The following is a 14,326-nucleotide window of genomic DNA, read 5'->3' as shown; positions in this document are numbered from 1 at the left end:
CTCACGTAAGCGCAGTGGGGGGGGGAGCGAGCAGGTGATAAGCTTGTTGTGGGGGGTTTGGATTGCTATTTTGTTATGGGGGCGGGGGGGGGGGGGAATTGTTCTGCTGACAGGGGAGGGACTGGCACTTGGAGACAAATTGGACGTCGATGACTGTGGGTGCCCGAGGGCAAGCCTGAGGCGGCGCAGGACGCTGGCTGGAGGCTGGCCTAAGAAGGGTGATGGCTGATTGGCGGGGGTGGGGCGAGGTGTCCCCCGACCAGGCCGATCACATGGAATGTGAGAGGTCTGAATGGGCCGATCAAGAGGGCTTGCGTGTTTGTGCATTTGAAGAGCTTGAAGGCGGACGTGGCAATGCTACAGGAGACACACCAGAGGGTAGTGGATCAGACTAGGCTTAGGAAAGGGTGGGTTGGGCAGGTATTTCATTCGGGCTGTCATGTGAGAGTACCTTTAAGAAATGGATGTTTATCAAATAGCTGTAGTGGATGTATCTTTAAGAAATGGGTGTTTATCAAATAGCTGCAGTGATGTCAGTGTGTGGATGGAGCTGAGCTGTGACTGCTTTTACTTTTGCTTTGAGCAAAAAGCTGGTGTGTCTGTGTGTTTTAGTTTCGTTTTCAGAGTGGAGAGCTGCAATGAAAGCAAGCAGATGTGTATGGATATCTCTACAAGCTAAAGAATGTTCATTTGGGTGATTTCAAAGTAATACCTGTTTCTGTAGAGAATTTAAACCTGCTGTCTTTCTGTAAAAAGGGTCTTTTGGACTTATGGATGTTGTTAGGAAAGTTATGAAGGGTTACTTATAGAATATTGTATCTTTGGAGATTATGGGTGTTGATAGTTGTTAAGATGTTCACTGTGTGTTTATAAAGTGTTAACTGCATTCATAAATAAACATGGTTTTGTTTTAAAAGTTTAACTTTGGATCTCTTGTGCATCACACCTGTAAAGTAGGCCCTTGTGCGGCCCATAACCACAATCTATCAAAAGTCGTGGGTCAGGTGAACTCCATGATATACTTTGGAGTTTTCTAAACCCTGGCCCATAACAGGGGCTAGACTCTAAAATTAGGGGGGTAGCGATCCTGATCAATAAGCGGGTGTCTTTTGAGATAGGGAACATAGTGGCGGATTTGGGGGTAGGTATGTAATGGTGAGTGGGAAGCTGGAGGAGATGCCAATGATATTAGTGAATATCAACGCACCAAACTGGGACGAAGCTGAGTTTATGAGGCGGGTGTCAGGGACAATTCCGGATCTGGACTTGCATAGGTTGATCATGGGGGAGATGGGGACTTTAATACAGTCATTGATCTGAGGTTGGATTGGTCGAGTTCAAGGACAGGGAGGGTGCCAGCCGTGGCACCCTTTAAGGAACTAAAAGGGTTTATGGAGCAGCTTGAAGGGGTAGATCTGTGAAAGTTCGGATGGCCAAGAGCGAAGGAATTTTCTTTTTTCTCCCATGTTCACAAAGTGTACTCCCGGATTGATTTTGTCGTTTTGAACAGGACCTTGCTGGCGGGAGTGGTAGATGCCGAGTATTCGGCGATTGTTGTGTCAGACCATGCCCCACACTGGATAGATTTACGGGTGAGCAAAGAAGGACGTCAGCGCCCGCAATGGAGATTGGATGTAGGACTGTTAGCGGATGAGGGGATGAGCGGGCGGGTGAGGAGGCCATCCAGAGTTATGTGGAGATAAGTGACAGGGGAGGTTACGGCAGCAACGGTATGGGAGGCACTGAAGGCAATAGTTAGGGGGGAGCTGGTTTCGAAGGTGGAGCGGGCAGAGATGGATAGGCTGGTTAGGGAGATACTTCAGATGGACAGGAGGTATTCCGAAGCCCCGGAGTCGGGGCTGTTGAAGGAGCGGCAGAAGCAGCAGATGGAGTTTGGTTTGATATCTAACAATAGCTATTGACTGGGTTTGGTTGCTGTATCAGGGAAGGCGGTGGAGCAGTTGAGGAAGGCGAGTGGGGTGATAAAGGAGTATGGTGAGAAGGCCAGTAGGATGCTAGCACACCAGCTCAGGAAAAGGGAGGTGGCCAGAGAGATAGGAAGAGTGAAGAATAGAGGGGGAAACAAAGTGTTGGACCCAGGGGGGTGAACGGAATGTTAGAGGAGTTTTACAGTCGGCTGTATGACTTGGAGCCCCCAGCTGGGGTGGAGGGAATGAGGCAGTTTTCGGAAGGGTTGGAGTTTCCGAAGGTGGAGGAAGGGTTGGTGGAGGGGTTGCGAGCCCAGATTGGGGGTGTAGGAGTAGTAGAGGGTTTGGAGCCCAGGCAGTCGGGCAAGGCCCTGGGACCGGACGGCTACCCAATCGAATTTTACAAGAAGTTTTCTGGGATGTTGGGCCTGCTGGTGATAAGGGTATTTAATGAGGCAGGGGAGCATGGTGTTCTTCCTCCAAGAATGTCACAGGCTTCAATTTCTTTGATCCTGAAGCGGGAGAAGGACCCAGAGCAATGCGGGTCATACAGGTCAATCTCCCTACTGAATGTTGACACCAAATCGCTGGCCAAAACTCTGGCCTCAAGGATAGAGGACTGTGTTCTGGGGTGAAAGGGGAAGACCAAACAGGATTTGTTAAAGACTGGCAGCTAACGGCCAACGTTAGAAGGCTCTTGAATGTAACCATGATGCCCTCCGGGGTGGGAGGCGAAGTTGCGGTCGCTATGGATGTGGAGAAGGCCTTTGACTGGGTGGAGTGGAAGTATCTGTGGGAGGTCCTGGGACAGTTTGGGTTTGGGCAGGGCTTTATTGACTGGGTTTGGTCGCTGTTTCAGACACCGGTGGCGAGTGTGCGAACAAACCGGGTGAATTCGGACTATTGTAGACTGCACCGGGGGACAGGGCAGCACAGCAGCATGGTGGTTAGCACAATTGCTTCACAGCTCCAGGGTCCCAGGTTCGCTTCCCGGCTTGGGTCACTGTCTGTGCGGAGTCTGCATATTCTCCCCGTGTGTGCGTGGGTTTCCTCCGGGTGCTCCGGTTTCCTCCCACAGTCCAAAGATGTGCAGGTTAGGTGGATTGGCCATGATAAATTGCCCTTAGTGACCAAAATTGCCCTTAGTGTTGGGTGGGGTTACTGCATTACGGGGATAGGGTGGAGGTGTGGACCTTGGGTAGGGTGCTCTTTCCAAGAGCCGGTGCAGACTCGATGGGCCGAATGGCCTCCTTCTGCACTGTCAATACTATGAAATGTCCCCCCTCCCCACTGTTGTTTGCCTTGACTAATAGATCCATTGGTGATGGCACTCAGAGTGGCAAAGGATTGGAAGGGGCAAGTCCGGGGGAGGGGGGGGGGGGGGGGGGTGACACAGTCTTGTTTTATGCATACAACCTACTCCTGTATATTTATGACTGGTCAGGGGGGATGGGGGAGATTATGCGGATCTTAGGGGAATTTGGCCGATTCTCGGAGTACAAATTGAGCATGGGTAAGAGCGAGGTTTTTGTGATCCAGCCGAGGGGGCAGGAGAGGAGACTGGAGGAGTTGCCGTTTCAAGTGGTGGGAGGGAGTTTTCATTACTTGGGTAATCAGGTGGCATGGGGATGGGAGCAGTTACATGAATTAAATTCGGCCCGGTTAGTTAAGCAAATGAAGGAGGACTTCCGGTAGTATGACATGCTCCCGTTGTCACTGGCAGGGAGGGTACAGACCGTAATAATAATAATAGTCGCTTATTATCAGAAGTAGGCTTCAATGAAGTTATTGAGAAAAGCCCCTAGTTGCCACATTCCGGCGCCTGTTTGGGGAGGCTGGTACGGGAATTGAATCCGCGCTGCTGGCATTGTTCTGCATTACAAGCCACCTCTTTAGCCCACTGTGCTAAACCCGCCCCTATGACGGTTCTCCCGAGATTTTTGTTTGTTTTCCAGTGCCTCCCTATTTTTATACCGAAGGTCTTTTTTAAGCAGGTGAATGCGGTGATCTCTGGGTTTGTGTGGGTGGGTAAAACACTGCGAGTAAGAAAAGTACTGCTGGAGCGGGGCGGGGGGAGATAGAAAGAGGGATGGCATTGCTTAACTTTAGGAACTACTGCTGGTCGGCAAATATAACCATGATCAGGAAGTGGGTAGTGGGGGAACTGTTGGTGTGGGAGTGGGTAGAGGCGGCATCATGATGGGCACTTTCCCTGTTTGGAGGATCTGGAAGAGAAGTTTGAATTGCCAGGGGGGAATGGATTTTGTTATCTATAGGTGAGGGATTTTGTGCGAAGGCAGGTGTCGACCTTTCCGCTTAAACCGCCACAGGGGATACAACACAAGGTAGTCTCTAGAATGGGAGTGGGGGAGGGGAAGGTATCGGAAATCTATAACAAACTTATGGAGTGGGAGGAAACTCGGATAGGTGTGTTAAAGCGTAAAGGAGAAGATGAGTTAGAACATAGAGCTAAGAAGAGCCAGGAGGGGACACGAGAAGTCTTTGGCAGGTAGGATCAAGGATAACCCTAAAGCTTTCTACAGATATGTCAGGAATAAATGAACGACTAGGGTAAGAGTAGGGCCAGTCAAGGACAGCAGTGGGAAGTTGTGCTTGGAGTCCGAGGAGATAGGAGAGGTGCTAAATGAATATTTTTCGTCAGTATTCACACAGGAAAAAGACAATGTTTTGAGAATACTGAGATCAGGCTACTAGACTAGAAGGGCTTGAGGTTCATAAGGAGGAGGTGTTAGCAATTCTGGAAAGTGTGAAAATAGATAAGGCCCCTGGGCCAGATGGGATCTATCCTAGGATTCTCTGGGAAGCTAGGGAGGAGATTGCTGAGCCTTTGGCTTTGATCTTTAAGTCATCTTTGTCTACAGGAACAGTGCCAGAAGACTGGAGGATAGCAAATGTTGTCCCCTTGTTCAAGAAGGGGAGTAGAGACAACCCCGGTAACTATAGACCAGTGAGCCTTACTTCTGTTGTGGTCAAAATCTTGGAAGGTTTATAAGAGATAGGATGTATAATCATCTGGAAAGGAATAATTTGATTAGTCAACACGGTTTTGTGAAGGGTAGGTCGTGCCTCACAAATCTTATTGAGTTCTTTGAGAAGGTGACCAAACAGGTGGATGAGGGTAAAGCAGTTGATGTGGTGTATATGGATTTCAGTAAAGCGTTTGATAAGGTTCCTCACAGTAGGCTACTGCAGAAAATACGGAGGCATGGGATTCAGGGTGATTTAGCAGTTTGGATCAGAAATTGGCTAACTGGAAGAAGACAAAGGGTGGTGGTTGATGGGAAATGTTCAGACTGGTGTCCAGTTACTAGTGGTGTACCACAAGGATCTGTTTTGGGGCCACTACTGTTTGTCATTTTTATAAGTGACCTGGAGGTGAGCGTAGAAGGATGTGTGAGTAAATTTGCAGATGACACTAAAGTCGGTGGAGTTGTGGACAGTGCGGCAGGATGTTACAAGTTACAGAGGGACATAGATAAGCTGCAGCGCTTGGCTGAGAGGTGGCAAATGGAGTTTAATGCAGAAAAGTGTGAGGTGATTCATTTTGGAAGGAATAACAGGAAGACAGAGTACTGGGCTAATGGTAAGATTCTTGGCAGTGTGGATGAGCAGAGAGATCTCGGTGTCCATGTACATAGATCCCTGAATGTTGCCTTCCAGGTTGAGAGGGTGTTAAGAAGGCGTACGGTGTGTTAACTTTTATTGGTAGAGCGATTGAGTTTCGGAGCCATGAGGTCATGTTGCAGCTGTACAAAACTCTGGTGCGGCCGCATTTGGAGTATTGTGTGCAGTTCTGGTCGCCGCATTATAGGAAGGATGTGGAAGCATTGGAATGAGTGCAGAGGAGATTTACCAGAATGTTGCCTGGTATGGAGGGAAGATCTTATGAGGAAAGGCTGAGGGACTTGAGGTTGTTTTCGTTAGAGAGAAGAAGGTTAAGAGGTGACTTAATTGAGGCATACAAGATGATCAGAGGATTGGATAGGGTGGACAGTGAGAGGCTTTTTCCTCGGATGGTGATGTCTAGCACGAGGGGACATAGCTTTAAATTGAGGGGAGATAGATATAGGACAGATGTCAGAGCTAGGTTCTTTACTCAGAGAGTAGTAGGGGCGTAGAATGCCCTGCCTGCAACAGTAGTGGACTCGCCAACACTAAGGGCATTCAAATGGTCATTGGATAGACATATGGACGATAAGGGAATAGTGTAGATGGGCTTTAGAGTGGTTTCACAGGTCGGTGCAACATCAAGGGCCGAAGGGTCTGTACTGTGCTGTAATGTTCTATATTCTATAGAACATACAGTGCAGAAGGAGGCCATTCGGCCCATCGAGTCTGCACCGACCCACTTAAGCTCTCACTTCCACCCTATCCCCTTAACCCAATAACCCCACCTAACCCTTTTGGACACTAAGGGCAATTTAGCATGGTCAGTCCACCTAACCTGCACGTCTTGGACTGTGGGAGGAAACCGGAGCACCCGGAGGAAACCCACGCAGGCACAGGGAGAACATGCAGGCTCCACAGACTCAGTGACCCAGCAAGGAATCGAATCTGGGACCCTGACGCTGTGAAGACCCAGTGCTAGCCACTGTGCTACCGTGCTACTCTTGGGAAAGAAGTTAGAGGCGGGTCTGTGGGAGAATGCTCTGAGTAGAGTCAACACAGTTCACCGGGCACACATCTCGGTGGCCTGGATGAGCAGGTTTTTTGAGGTGGAGGACAGGTGTGTCAGGTGTGCAAATCAGGTTTGCATGTTTTGGGTATGTCCGACGTTCAGGGGATTCTGGCAGGGATTTGCGGATGTCATGTCCACGGTACTAAAAACAAGGGTGGCGCCGAGTCCAGAGGTGGTGATTTCTGGAGTGTCAGAAGACCCGGGAGTCCAGGGGGCGAGAGAGGCTGACGTTTTGGCCTTTGCCTCCTTGGCAGCCCGGAGACGGATCTTATTAGGGTGGAGGGCCTCGAATCCCCAGGAATCAGGGGTATGGGTTAACGACACAGCTGGGTTTCTCAGGCTTCAGAAAATTAAGTTCGCCCTGAGAGGATCAATGTTAGAGTTTGTTCGGTGGTGGCAGCCGTTTATCGACTTCTTTGGGGAAAACTAAACGGTTAGTAGATTCAATTAGGGGGGAGGGGGGGCAGGGAAAGTTAGGTTATTTTTGTTTGGCTTAGGCGGGAACAGTGAGAGATGGAGGGGGGGTCTTTCGCACTGTGTTATGTTTACATTTGTATCTTTTGCTGTTATAAAACCATAAATGCCTTAATAAAATGTCTGTTTAAAAAAAATGAATACAATATTAAACTCTACATTCACACCAAAAGAGAAAAGCTTATAATTTAAACAATCCTACACATTTCCTCATTAAACAACAGGAAAATAAACATATAGCTCTCAATCCATCTTACAATCAGCATGGCATTCTGTAATACTTGCTTTACAGAACAGATTTCTGGCTCCTGTTAGATAGGTATTTTGTTATTGGGGGGTGGGGGGAAGAATTGTTTCAGACCCTTTCTGACTCCCGTTGAATATCTTGAAATAGCCGTTTGAACTGGGTTGTTTCAGCCTCTTCCTTGTCTTCAGACAGGACTGACCTGCTTTAACTGTTATTACTCTTTTTCAGAACTATCCTACTGGGGAAGAATTGTCTTTATGTGTGGTCAAAACACGGGTTGCCAGATCAGGCTTCAAACATCTTCAAAAGCTTTCTCAAAACATCGCTCAATATCTTAGCTCTTAGCTCCTAAATGCTCCCAGGCTCTGCAAAAAGTTTTTTAAAAAAACATGACCACTGCAGTCAATCACACTATTAACCCAGGCTTTTAGCCCTTAAATTGCCCAACACTTAAAATCCAGTATTCCTAAAATCCTCTATTTGTCACAAAAAGCACTCTATAAATGTAAATTGCTGTTGTGATATCAGTATCATGAGAGCAAGTGATAGTCTAAGTTCCAATTTAATTTCAAACTCACCAAGAAATAAAGCTCTAATGAAAGGTAATCAAACTAAAAAGTTAGCCTTTGCTTACTGTCCTCAGCATTTGCACTATTTTCTGTACTCATTTCAGATTTTCAGCAACTGCAATAGTTTGCTTTTCAAGGCATAAAAGTAATGCTCTTACCTCCAGCAACAAGCCCAGATTCTCCTAATTGGATGGCTACTCCAAATCCACCGAGTTTCACAGGTGCTGAATTTTCCTTCGAAGCAAGTAGCACACAGTGTGGCTGCATGGGTGGAAAAAAAGCATTGGGTAGTTTATGCATAAATAAAACTGCTATTGACACTGCTATGCATCTTTTGAGATTTATAGTTGAAAAAGACTGAGCTATTGAATTTGCAACCTCTACTTCATGGAGTTCATAATTACAGCCAAATTGAACAAAAGTTGAGAAGCAGCCATATAATCTTTAATTACAAAAGAATGATGTTGATATACATAGTGGTACTATTCATTTCAAAAGTTCTTGGTGCTTATAAAATAGGAGGTTGAATTAGTCCAGGAGCACACTTTGTGTAGAATTTTCTCCGTGGCAATTTCATGGAAATCAGCAAAAGTTTGCATTCTTCCTCTTATCCCTGCATTTCCATCCATTATGTTACAATGCTGTCACTGAAAAGTTGATTCTATACAAAGTATCATCACTCAGGTAGTTTTGACCATTGAATACAGGAGCATAGGTATACAGAGACAAATCATGAGGTGTACAAAATGTATGATTATGTGGCATGTAATTGAACATATAGTTCAAAGGAACATACCAAGGTATTGCTCTAAAATGGCATTGTTCTCAACTATGTTCAATTAAAATATTTAAAACACAGGCATTTGAGAACCTGGCCCTCAATGAAGACTTAGGCATGGAAACATCCATTTCTGAACCTCTTCTCCAGTTACCATTTTTCACCCATTCTCATTGCACAATTCTTATTGTGGCTATGACTCATCTTTCATTCTCACTCCACAGTATAAATATTTCCCACTTTCTCTGTCTTTTAGCTTTGACAAAGGGTCATCTGGACTCGAAATGTTAGCTCTTTTCTCTCCCTACATATGCTGCCAGACCTGCTGCGATTTTCAGCATTTTCTCTTTGGTTACACAATTCTCATTGTGGAATTCATTACCACAGGAAGTAGTTGATGCTAAAACATTGAATATATTCATGAGGCGGTTGGATATAGCACTTGGGGCGAATGGGATCAAAGGCAATGGGGAGAAAGCAAGCTATTGAGTTGGATGATCAGCCATGATTGTGACAAATGGCAGAGCAGGCTTGAAGGGCCAAAATGCCTCCTCCTGCTCCTGTCTTCTATGCATCTCTGTATCTATTTAAAAAGGTGAATGCTAAGTGCTGGAAGCCAAGCCAGCAATGCAATACATTTCGGACTTGTTTTCTGAAATGTAGAAAATCATTTAAAATAAAAATTACATGCAGGCATTTTCTTTTTAATACAAACCAAGACTTGAGTCTAAGACCACTGCATGTTTGTAATTTGGAATATCCCTTTACTTTGAAATGCTTCACCGTTTGGGTGATCTGGCAAAGATTATAAACAGAACAAATAAAAACAATTCTATTGGCCAATATACAAGAAAAGGGAAGTAGCAGTTCAGACAAAACATGCAACAAAGCAGAAGCATTTCACAATAAGCCTTAGACTTGTGCCTTGATCCGTATTTCGAAATAATGCCTGCACCTGTTTTACTTGATCAGAAACATAATACTGCATTGCTGGATTGCACCACCACATGCATATTCATTACAAAGACCAAATGGATAAATGCAAACTGAGATGTAGTGAGTGCTTAAATTTACCAACACAAATTTACAAATTGTGACCATGTACATGATGAATGAACTGTAGTCATTAAATTAATAAAGAAAAGTGTGGTACCTGTGCTGCTGTTGAGCTGATTGTCCTTTGGCTTGTTGAAAAACTAAGCTGCCACAGTTTAAGAACTCTTTTAGCTTGATATACATGTGGTGTAAAGGTATTGTCACTAGTAATTCAGAAAAAAACTGCTACCCATACCTGGTATGGCCTACATGTGACTCCAAACCGATAGCAATGTGGTTGACTCTAAATGGCCTCACGTACCACTCAGTTCAAGGGTAGTTAGGGATGGGCAATAAATGCTGGCCCAGCCAGTGACACCCACATACATCCCTGAACGATTAAAAAATACACTAATTCGAATAGCTTAGCGAGCCACATATATTAGAATTTGAATTGACCTACATGGTGCTGTCACATCTATACCAAATTTTTAATACTGTTAAGTTAACAAACTGGCTGCAGACTCGCATTATACATTTTGAACTGAGCATTGAGCTGCTTGCGGTATTAACCATACTTAACAGTTTCTCACAATCAAGTGCAAAAAAATGCCAGAGTAATTAGCAAACAGCACTAACTTGTGTCAACATTCAAAAACATATTGAAACATACATCACAGAAGACCACCATTTGGCCAAACTGGAGCTATCTAATGAGTCCCACTTCCCAGCTAATTCCGAAGGCCCTGCAATTTCCTCCTTGTCAAGGGTTTACTTCATTCCCTTTTGCAACTTACTACTGAACCTGCTCCCACATTCCAGATTGTAACAACTAGCTGCATAAAAACAATCTCATTTCTCTCATGTAATTTGTTTTGCCATTTATCTTATATCTGTGCCTTCTGGTTATTGATCTTCCTGCCAGTGGAGACAGTTCTTCAATATTTACTCCTTCAAAACCCTATATAATTTTGATCATTTTCATTCCCTTAACCTTCTTTGTTCTTGAGAATAATCTCAGCTCCTCTCGTTTGTCCACATAACTGAAGTCCCACATTTGTCGTACAATTCTGGTAAATCTGTCCTACGCTCTTTGACACCCTTCTTGAAATATCCACAATATTACAACTGAAGCCTAACCAGTGATTTATAAAGGTTTACCACAACTTCCATCGTTATGTTTTCTCTTCATGTACAGCTGCCCAAAACTTGGATAATAAAAGCCTATGTGCATTCTTCTGACCACAATGGGAAGTTAGTAATGCACACTTGGCTTTGGCCCCATTTCAAGAATCAGAATGTGTTGAAGTCCACGGAACATGTAGACATGCAGCCCAGAGATTGTGTATAACCTTGCTCATAATCACCAAAAATATCTAAAAAATAGCTCTGTTGATTGTCAGTGAAAGTCATAGCCACAACAGTACTCTTGAAAATTGATAGTTTGGACTTTCAAATAAATGTCTGTTAACTTCCAGTTACTGGCCAAGAAGTCTGTAGTGATATGAGAAATCATAGAATCATAGAATTTTCAGTGCAGAAGGAGGCCATTCGGCCCAATCAAGTCTGCACCGGCCCTTGGAAAGAGCACATCAAAATACATCAAGATATTTGGTAGAGCAATGAAACTTGGTTTTGAGGGTGTACAAAAAAAACAAGGAGGAGAATCATGCCACACATCTGTTGCAGAATATAGTTAATTCAAATTGAAAAAAGCCAAAGCCATGGCCATGGCACCAGAATGCTGCTGCGCTCTGGGTGAGCGTAATGCATTAGTTTCAGGAGTGGAGGGACAAGGGATGTTGGCTCTTTCCAAAAACCTTCTTCGGGAAAGCTCTAGAAATTCTTCACTGTTCCTTTAAGATAATGGAGCTGAACTCCAGAACGCCTAGCTAAACATATGACCTATATTTACATTTTTCAGTTAGTTTGCAAAACATAAGTCTCATGGTTCTTGCAACTGAGCTGCAATCAAGTTGCCAAAAATTCCACCTTCAATAATTTAAGCAAAATTAGAAGACATAAGTTAGGTCCCATGTTCCAGAAACTGTTTAATCTTTTTTATTTATACATAACTACCCATTCTTTGATCCAATTCCAATGCTGATATTTTATGGGTCCGTTATTTTTTTTAATGTAAGTTAAGCTACAGGCATGGAAGACAAAATGAGTTACAACAACACTACAATTTGGCCCACCTCCCTCATTTGCAAATTGGAGTGGCTGTCTCCAACCTGATTGAATTCCGTGAAACTAGCAGAAACCAGCAACTAGTCTGGAAATTTCTTGATTTGCATGGCTTAGTTATTCAGTAGATGGACCCTGCTGGCTCACTGGTGATAAACAAACATACAACATGCTAATTTCCTTGTGTTGCATTGTTTTTCAATTATAAGTAATTTGACAATAGCATGGTCAATTTCAAGGGTAAAGCCTCAGCATAATTCAGAACAAACTTGTCCTTGTTCTTCGCGCAGATTAATTTTCCCATGTGTGGTGTCAACGTCTGAGAATTAGTTTTATAATATTGCTGGTATGGATGTTTTTCTTCTGTCACTGCGTTTATGGCAAGCTATCCTAGCCAAATATTTTTTCCAAAGTCTCTATTTGTGTTGGCAGATTTTAATAGCTGCCACATGACCTGGAGAAACAGAATCAGATCAAAATACAGTTGACTTGATTTCTGATGGTGGCCATGGAGTGAGTGGCACATTTGGTGGCTTCTGCTCAAGGTGGATTTTTTTCTGTCCTTTTCCTAGCGGACTGGTGTAGTGTTTGAAGGCAAAAGGTGTAGGAGTGCCCAGGGAAGGTAAAATTCCTCTGGTGAGGTTGGTGTATGGATCAGCGGACGAGAAGCGCCACAAGAAAGAGAGAACAGTTGGAGCAGGAACGTTTTTGTGGTGCGACACAGGTGAAGATGGAAGAGGGTAAGGGGGCAGCACAGCCCGCCCTGGGGTCGACAGAGCAGCTGGAGAAGTTTTTAAATGGCAAATTCCAGCAGCAGAGGAAAGAGGCCTTACAGGATTTGGATAAGGTGGTGCAGCTGCTTAGGGAGGCAATGGAGCGGATGGAGCAGGGGCAGGAGGCCCAGGGCATAGTGATCCAGAAGGTGGAGCAGTTGATGGTGGAGCATGGGAATCGGCTGATCTCACTGGAGGCAGAGATGGGGATGGTGATGAGCAGCCACAAAAGGCTGAGAGAGAACTTGGAAGACCTCAAAAACTGCTCCAGGAGACAGAATTTGAGGATTGTTGGGATGTCTGATGGTATCGAAGGCGTGGAGGCCGCCAAGTTCGTGAGCAGCATGTTGGAGAAGCTGATGTAGGAGGAGGGGGGGGGGGTACATTTGGCTGGCCCTCGAGGTGGATCAGGCACGCAGGGTGCTGAGGAGGCCGCAGGTGGGAGAACCGCCATGGGTGATGGTGGTGACATTGCATCGGTTCCTGGATAAAGAGAAGATCCTGATGTGAGCGAGGCAGACCAAGAAGTGCACCTTCTTCTGGTAGTGGAGTGAGCTGCGGATTTTTCAAGACCTAGGTGCGGAGCCGGCCGGGTATAGTCGGATAAAGGCCGCCCTCCACAAGGAGGAGGTGACGTTCGGTGTTTTGTACCCTGCCCGCTTGTAGGTGACGCATCAAAAACTGGAATTTTATCTTGACTCGTCGGAGGTGGTGATGGACCTTATGAGTGGGAGGACATTGAATTTGGAAAGGAGTTGTGTGTAAATTGTGGGGCATATTGGGTGGGTGAATTGGAGAAGGTTCCAATGAGGGAGCGGTGATGCTGAGTGTGTCTTTTTTTACTCTTTGTTGTTGTGGTTTGGAGGGCTGGTTGGGGACGGGGGGTTTTGGACTGGAAGGGTGAGGTGAAGTCAGAGGCCTTGGTCCGGGGCCACCATTCTCGCTGGGGGTGGCTAGTTAACGGGAGTGAACTGGGGGGTTGGCAGGAGGAAGTCTTGGGGATGTGGGATTGGGTTGGCTCTTTGTTTGGTTATGGAGGAGGGGGAGGGTTGCTGACAGGATGTGGTTGGTGTGATGAGGTTGGGAAGGAAGAGATGGCAGCAGACATCTGGGGGAGGGCCTGGAGGGGCGGGTGACGTGGGTGTGGTGAACCACTGAAGTAGGAGATGCAAGGTAGGGCCTGCACTACAGGTTCGCCGGTAGCTCCTGCCGTCTGGCTCCTCCCACGGAGAACTGTATAAATACGCATGATCTCCAGTGCCCTTCCATTTCGCCAGCTGCAGCAGGAGGCCACACATCTGACTGCAATAAAGCCACAGTTGTACCCAACTTTAGTCTTTGTGCAATTGATTGTGCATAAATTTATTAGTGTCAGATTTTCCACAGAATGGATATCCGAATTAAGCCCGATCGCATGCAGCTGGATCCGCACTCACCCAACTTTAGTCTTTGTGCAATTGATCGTGCATAAATTTATTAGTGTCAGATTTTCCACAGAATGGATATCCGAATTAAGCCCGATCGTCTGCAGCTGGATCCGCACTCACCCGATGCCAGGAAAGACTTTACTCACTGGCGAGCATGATTTGAGGCTTACATCAACGCGGCGGACCCCGTGCCAACGGAGGCTCAGAAG

The 14,326-nt window shown here is 45.6% G+C and overlaps 1 protein-coding gene across 12 annotated transcripts in view; it reads right to left on the bottom strand.

Annotated features, from left to right (window-relative positions):
• Nucleotides 1–14,326, bottom strand: part of caska (calcium/calmodulin-dependent serine protein kinase a) — a 783,320-nt gene that overhangs the window by 430,170 nt on the left and 338,824 nt on the right. For all 12 annotated transcript variants that reach the window (XM_072513849.1, XM_072513855.1, XM_072513858.1 and 9 more), the window contains exon 6: nucleotides 8,076–8,178. In XM_072513849.1, the coding sequence (XP_072369950.1) occupies nucleotides 8,076–8,178 (103 nt within the window). The remainder of the gene's footprint in view (nucleotides 1–8,075; nucleotides 8,179–14,326) is intronic.

This window comes from Scyliorhinus torazame, chromosome 8 (genome assembly GCF_047496885.1).
Source record: "Scyliorhinus torazame isolate Kashiwa2021f chromosome 8, sScyTor2.1, whole genome shotgun sequence".
NCBI classification, from domain to species: domain Eukaryota; kingdom Metazoa; phylum Chordata; class Chondrichthyes; order Carcharhiniformes; family Scyliorhinidae; genus Scyliorhinus; species Scyliorhinus torazame.
Note: the sequence above shows the minus strand (reverse complement) of the source record. Positions and strands in the feature narration are given on the sequence as shown.